The following is a 7,500-nucleotide window of genomic DNA, read 5'->3' on the forward strand; positions in this document are numbered from 1 at the left end:
CTTGGTATTTGGGGAACACAATTGTTATATATCAGTTTACCCTTTGTGGGAATGACACCAAAATTGAAGTTGACAGTTGCCTTCCTCAAATATCAAATCTCAATCCAACCTTCATTCAATAAAACTATAAAACCAAGGTGACACACGCTAACACCAACCCGGTGTGGCCAACACATCACGCATGCGCACAACCATTCCGCCCGGTCAATTAGCAGCCATGGACAGCTCATCAGCATGGCGTAGCTAACATACTTGGGGGGTGTGTTTAGCACCCCTTTAAGAGGCAGCTTCACATACCATACATGTTGTAAGCAATCACCGTTTTCCTTTAGTTTAATGTTTCTTTTTTTCCTCAATTTCATTTCAGTATTTCTCGTTTACTAGTGGTATTTCTACTGTAATCAATTGACAGGAGTAACCACATACGGTCATAGACTGCCTATTTCTTTTTAATCTTTTACACCATTTTATCAAATTTTCATTATTTTGATACAAATCCTATGGCTGGCCCTTGTTCACTTTGCTAATTAGCCTAGATGTTTTTAAAGTCTTCATAGCTTTCAAGCTCTAGTTTTGGTGGACCGACCCGTTCCGAAAACGCTCCATATCTTTTAGGGTACCGCGAATGGTGTGTGCCTTTGTATGTGAGGCGAGCGTACAAAGTATCATTCTTACCAATGTTTCTTCCCTGTATTTCTCGGCGGTCTTTAGCTCACGCTGTCGTGTTCTCGTCCCCAGTTTCCAGGGCCTCCACTAGAAACGCCTGGAATAATGACCTCCCATTTTCCCACCAAATATGAAGACCGTGGAACGGTTTGAATTTTTTAACCCTGGCTTCCGTTGAAAGCCCGAGTACAAAACAAAAACAAAACAAACACCTGAAGATATTTGTCTTTTGGGGTTCCAAGAAGAGGAATTTTGCGTTGCCATGCAAACCCCGATCTTTCTATCGTCTTTATTTTTCTGTGAAATGAGATAATAATTCGCACAGTCGAAATTTAACCCTTTGCGAGCTAGGCGTGTGCAACTTTTCTCAGTAGACGTTTGGCGATAAATAGTCTTGACCGCTAAATATCCCCTTACAAGGAGTTGCTATGGAATTACTTGAGGTATTTTGATGCTGTGGGATTGCATCCGGCATGAGGCTGAAATGTAAGTAAAGACTAGCCTCTGAAAGAAAATAGAGGTGAGAGGTGGTTACATGCTGACTGAGACTCCAAACATGCTTCGTAAGGAAATTGGCGGTTCACGAGTGAAGTTGTCTCTCTGGTCGTACTGTAGATGGATTCCAGGACCTACCAAGGCTATTTGGGCTGGTTTTGAGTGGTAAATAATCCAATCGATGCCATAGTTTGCCAGTAGTATTGGGTGGCCCGGCACTTTGAAACGAGGACTGGAAGAGTCGAACTGTGGCTGAATTACCCATAATTATTTTAGGACATGAATAAGGCAACTTAAGATACGCAAGACTGGCTCCAATAAATGGCCAAAGCGAGGCCCGCGGAAAAAGAGAGAGAAAAATTCCCAGCCAGATACCAAGTCATGGCCTTGAGGTTTGATTTAAATGTAGACTTTTGATTTTAGGTCAATGTTTTCGATTAAAAAAGTGACCACAAAAAATGCAATTTTTGGTGCTGTTCTTTGGCCAAGAGACTAGTATTTTGGGCTTCAGTTGCGAAACGTATGGGGATATGCAGCGGAATTCGGCAGTTGCAGTTAGCTAGTGTTTTTTTAAGCCTTTGATAATTGCAAAACACACCAGTGGGTGCTATTCACATATTCGCATGAAGTTGTGACAAAATTTAAACAAGAAGGAAATCATAAAAGCAAAAGGGGCATATTTTACGTGTATGCGTGACTGCGGTGAAAAGGGTTAATTGATTTACCCTAAAATGCACTGCATGAGTACAGAACGTGACAGTTAAAGAATGCATGCGTAGCAAGTGGCATGAAAAATTGGAAGTCGCACTTGTACGCCATGTCGACGCTAAAAGTTTACGTAACTTCAAAGACACAACATACAGTGACGTGCTGGGCTAATTTCAGACCAATACAAATGACATCAAAGACAACTTTGTAACAGGAAGTTTTCTAATATCGCATCTACAGTCACATTCCACTTGTGCATTTTAAATAATTCCTTCTTTCGACGAAATATTGTCAGTCACGCGGAACACAACGGACAGAATATTTGAAGTTACGTTTCTTCTACGCAAATTCTGATATTGCCTCACGGTATTGACAGTAATACCACCATTACTAGTACTCAAAAAATTCTGCTTATGATTTAGTCAGAAAAAGAAGGGATATTTTTTCTACTTTAATTTAACCTTTATGTTTTTGGGATATTATTAAGTTTAGCGCCCCGTTCTTATTTAAATCAACTTCAATCTTTTTCTTAACGAATTTCAATGACCTCAGTCATGACTGCACCATTGTTTTTGTTTTTTTGTTCCTTTTTACTATTTCTTAGCTCTCCATTTCGAACGCTCTCCAATGTACTTTTTTTCTGAATCGAAATGATCATTAGCAACAACTCTCATATCATCGCAAGTCTATAATTGATAGGGGCGGTGTGCGATACGGCACGTGCCGAATGAAACGAATCAGATCAAGTGAAAATAGCGCCCCGAGGATTTTTCCACCGCATTTTCCCTTTACCCTTACTTCGTCTGAAATAGTAAAGGATAATAATTTTAAAATTGGTTTGTGGATCCCGTCAGAGTGATGCAAAACTGACCGGCTTGGACTTTGTGTACTCAGATTGTAGAGACAAAGTTTATCAAGGCAACTCACTCGGCACCAAAGTGTCATGAAATCACGATTCTGCAATATTTCGGTTATGGTTTACCATTTGTGAACTCAAATTGCCAAAATAAAGAAAATGTAAAAATGCAATGATGGCTTTGTTGGGATTTAGTCATATCCCACTTTTCTTCTATAATCTAATCACTCAATAGTATTACTTTAGTTTCTTGCAGGATAAAAGATGCTTCAAGAAAACTCCAAAGGCAAATAAAAACGTTTGGCAGTGCTTGTAAATAGATTCGTGTTACCTCACCTCGTAATAATCAACACCAGAGAAGCTCATTGGTATCAAAATAAGGATGAGAAGAGCTGCAATTCCGATAACAGCGATGACAACAGTTAGAGCTCCTTTTGCCATGATGACTTCAACTGCTGCAAAATAACAAGGCACGTACGCCTAAATTCAGCAAAACCTACCAATAATAATCACTTCCTTGTCTTTTTAAGTTTGCATTTTTGAACTCACAAAGAGAGTGGATTGTGTACAGGCACCCCTAAAAAGAAAAGAAAATAATACATTTCATGAGATTGCCAATCATCTGATAGTACAACGCACGTGTGATATTTCATGGATTGTTATTAAATAGTTTCCCTTGAGATTAGGTAGGCTTCTAATTCAAAAATATGTATGATACGTGCAAATATTTTGAACGCAATTGTGCGTTGACGTGCGAGTTGTCAGGTTACCGCATTTTCAGTACAGTTCAAACTCTCGTATTTTGTTAGTCGCTAGTTTCCCCTTGACATTGGACGATGGGTTGTGGTAACAAAACGGCGTTTGCCTGTGGTTTGGCAGCCATAATTGTATTTATCGGTGCAATGGTAGGAACATCTCTAAGGAAGCTTAGCACAGAGGAAGGTAAATTGCCTTACACCTGATGAAGCAACTTTGCATGCGCATGATTGATGGGCAAATGGCTGTGAATTTTCCAACGGCATACTTCACTTTTATCTAGGTTGAGTCCTATTTTTCAAAAACTGAGGTTCAACTAAACTTCCTTCATAGCATAAATTGTAAAAACAGGCTGCCGTGTTTGTGTTTCACAGTTGCATTTTTTGTTATATCCTGAGCGTCACGATATGTAAGTGCAGTTTGAAACATGCATATTGTTCATAATAGTACACGGCAACAGATGTAGAAAAAGCCAAACGCAGCATGTTCATGTTTGAGAAATTATTACACCCATGTCCTTCATTTAACTGAATATATTTAACAAACAAACGGTATCTATTTTCTAACTTCCATGAATTCGATACCCTGGGTTCCAGAGGTTATTTTCTCGCTATGCAAAGAGCGAGTCACGAAGCTGCGAGAAAAACCTCTGGTACAGGCCCGCCGTTAAAAACCTCACTTCCATGCAAACCAACTTATTTGGCTTATTGACTTCCAGAGTAAACCGGTTTTATCCACGTGATACAAACATTTGCGCAATGTTTACCGGTCACTCTACTGGGAAATTCTCACGGTGGAGTGAATAAATCGTTGTCACTGTCACGTAACAAAAAAGTAAAATCGAAACTGTTCAATGAAATATACCAAAAACTTGGAATGTTGTATTGCACCAGTGAAAAACCGGTTTGATCGTCCCCCTCGACTTAACCAATGGCAATCCCTACATAAAAAACGGTTTGTCGATCGACCAATGAAATCTCCAGGGTCAAAAGTTGACTCTGGAAGTGGAAAGCGCAACGTGATTGGGGCGGTATGTTCAGAAAGGTTAACAGCCTGTACCAGAGGTTTTTCTCGCCGCTTCGTGACTCGCTCTTTTCATGGCGAGAAAATAACCTCTGGAATCCTGGGTATGAATTCGAAGACGTCGACTCGAGCTTTTTGTTTGTTTCAATGTCACTTAAGCCGACGTCACGTCACTTGGAAAATTTTGTGAACTTTACAATTGATATCTTGATATCAGCAGGCAAGTCAAAAATTTAAAGAAAACGACAAAACTTTTGAAATTACAAGACATGTTTCGACAGAAACTTCTGTCATCTTCAGTTGATTAATGTACAAAGCGTTGCGTTAAATTTATAAGTCGGAAAAAGTGCTAATTTTGCCAGTAACAACGGAATGTACATAAAACGTGACAATGTGAGAATTAAAAGGATAGTTTTAGATTTACGTGATGCAGTTGTTGATTAAGAGAAGGTTGTTCTCTTTGAATATGAAAAGCTTCTTTTATCTTGAGTTGAAAAGTCGTAGAGGCGTGATCTAAAATCTGAAGACAGGGCGCGACATTGTTCGGAATTCTGTAGGTGTTTGAAAATGTGAGAGGCCCTATCACTAAGTGCTCACGCATTTTTCCACACGCGTGCGTGAGCACTTAGTCAGTGATAGGGCCTCTCACGTTTTCAAACACCTACAGAATTCCGAACAATGTCGCGCCCTGTCTTCAGGGGAATGTTTCCATATTTTAGATCACGCCTCTACGACTTTTCAACTCAAGATAAAAGAAGCTTTTCATATTCAAAGAGAACAACCTTCTCTTAATCAACAACTGCATCACGTAGATCTAAAACTATTCTTTTAATTCTCACATTGTCACGTTTTATGTACATTCCGTTGTTACTGGCAAAATTAGCACTTTTTCCGACTTATAAATTCAACGCAACGCTTTGTACATTAATCAACTGAAGATGACAGAAGTTTCAAAGTTTTGTCGTTTTCTTTACAATTGATATAAATAGCGACGTTATATACCTATTTATATGAATGGAAATTCAATTATTATATTTTAAAAAGGCAAACGTTCCCATTACACCTCGACATTTTATCGACATTGACTTAAGTGAGTTCAGTCGTTCTGTGTTTTGTTGCTCGAAAGCAACCTGAAAATACTGAGCAACTTTGATTCACCTCATGAAAAAGCTTTTGAAGGACGAAGCGCATAACGATAGGTACGTTACTTGTTGAATGATATGTAATTAAGTGGCGCGTGTTTCAGACTAAGTGAGAGCAGAAAAATTGTCAGCATGCCTTTTAGTTGAATTTTGTTTCTGCTTTTGCCGCTTCTTTGACAATGCAAAGTTTATTTTCACCGATTTCACAATGGGAATACAAGGAATATTCCGTTAAAGTATATTCTTTTTGGACCCATTCCTTTTTCAGTATTATCGGAGTAGTGGTCTGATCACAGTGCTTCCCGTACCAGTATAAAGGAAATGAGCAGCACATTGATTACTCGGAATATTTGGAATATGCATTCTCGGAAAAATCGTGCGTGGATTCTCAAGGCGGTTCCAGACTATTCCGTGCTCTTGTTCTCAGGCCACTCGCGCGAAAAGTATTAGGTTTTCCGAATACTCATTTTTTAGGAAAACCCTATTCCACTCAGTTGCCGGGATACTGCTAAAATCGAATAGAAATAAGAAGAAGACTTCCAAGGAATGCACCCCGAGTTTGTTAAGAGCCTTAGCTGCGGAGAAGTCGACGTGGGTGGGCAGCCTTTATTCTGCAGGACCTCCAGCTGATGGCTTTCAATGAATACGTAACATTTGAAAACTGAGTTGAATTTGCGAACTTTTTTTTATTTTGCAGTGGGGATAGCGTACAATATTCACCAGAAGAAGCTTGCTACCGAAGTGAAGAGAGAGGGTCTCCACCCCGGCCCCCCTGGATACCACTTTATTATCTTTCCAAGTGTTTTCCAGAGTATTAGTTATGCTGATGTCGAGTGTCTTAACAAGGAAGGCATCGAAATCGAACTAATCGTACATCTGCAGTATCGCGCGAGACCGGCTCAATTGCGAGAGATAATTCTCCAGTTTAAGGATAAGGAGGACTACTTGAAAGTGTTGATGTAAGTGCAAAATCATTACGGGTTTTTTAACCCTTCTAGGGTTAAGTATTTTTCTTTTATAGGCTTTATGGCGGTTCTCGGATGCATTTTTCACCTTAGTTTTTTTCCTTAGGCTTTAGATAGTTTTGGACCTTTTCTGGTATATTTTGTAATTCTTGCGCGTTTGTACGCGGTAATTTAGCATCGCGTTTCCTTGAAACGGGAAACGTCAAACGGCAGGCTGTTGCTTGTCATAAAGGCATGAAAATTATTTTATTCTAACTTTTCTCTCTCGTTTTAGAAGTTGCGCGACATTTGTAGATAACGGGCAAAAAAAGGATCTAAAATCAGACCAGTTTCTTTGATTTTTTGCAAAACGCAAATTTCAGTTTCACGTTTGCCGTCTGCCGTAAACGAAAAGCTAAATCTATCTAATATTTCTGTATCAATAGTAAAGACTTGATTAATTGATTGGTTAATTGATTGATTGATTGACTGATTGATTGGTTGGTTGGTTGATATTTAGACTATCCCAAAATTACTGTATCCAAGGAATCTCTAGATCTAGGGTCATTGCCAAAATCTACAATGGTTTCGGACGGTCGGTTGCTTGTTAAACACTTAACAAGAAATATGTCGGTATGCCACGAGAATTTTGACACTTTACGAACTTTCATTCTTGATAATGATGTTGGACACATCGAAACGTCAAGTAACGTTACTTGTAATATTTCAATAATGGTTTGCCCCTCGTTAATTGACGACGGCGATTTGGAGAAGTCTCATTATAGCTAATTAATTAAGTGTTTTCTTGGTAAAGTTGGTGTTGTCTTAACCCTCCAGGAAACGGGAGTGGGACATGACCATATTATGATTAGATCATTGCCTGAGCTAGTAGGTGGTAAAACGATTCCCC

The 7,500-nt window shown here is 39.2% G+C and overlaps 2 protein-coding genes across 4 annotated transcripts in view; one reads left to right on the forward strand and one right to left on the reverse strand.

The window, feature by feature from the left end:
* LOC137970764 (uncharacterized) overlaps nucleotides 1-3,414 on the reverse strand; it is a 14,357-nt gene extending 10,943 nt beyond the window's left edge. The window contains exons 1-2 of one of the 2 annotated variants that reach the window (XM_068817327.1): nucleotides 3,275-3,414; nucleotides 3,062-3,180 (exon numbers count right to left, since the gene is read on the reverse strand). In XM_068817327.1, the coding sequence (XP_068673428.1) occupies nucleotides 3,062-3,166 (105 nt within the window). In that variant the 5' untranslated portion in view covers nucleotides 3,167-3,180; nucleotides 3,275-3,414. The remainder of the gene's footprint in view (nucleotides 1-3,061; nucleotides 3,181-3,274) is intronic. The other variant, XM_068817326.1, reaches the window with a different exon arrangement.
* Nucleotides 3,415-3,458: 44 nt separating this feature from the next.
* LOC137970768 (uncharacterized) overlaps nucleotides 3,459-7,500 on the forward strand; it is a 5,494-nt gene continuing 1,452 nt past the window's right edge. The window contains exons 1-2 of one of the 2 annotated variants that reach the window (XM_068817335.1): nucleotides 3,459-3,667; nucleotides 6,344-6,605. In XM_068817335.1, the coding sequence (XP_068673436.1) occupies nucleotides 3,562-3,667; nucleotides 6,344-6,605 (368 nt within the window). In that variant the 5' untranslated portion in view covers nucleotides 3,459-3,561. The remainder of the gene's footprint in view (nucleotides 3,668-6,343; nucleotides 6,606-7,500) is intronic. The other variant, XM_068817334.1, reaches the window with a different exon arrangement.

The sequence above is a fragment of the Montipora foliosa genome, chromosome 9 (genome assembly GCF_036669935.1).
Source record: "Montipora foliosa isolate CH-2021 chromosome 9, ASM3666993v2, whole genome shotgun sequence".
NCBI lineage: Eukaryota > Metazoa > Cnidaria > Anthozoa > Scleractinia > Acroporidae > Montipora > Montipora foliosa.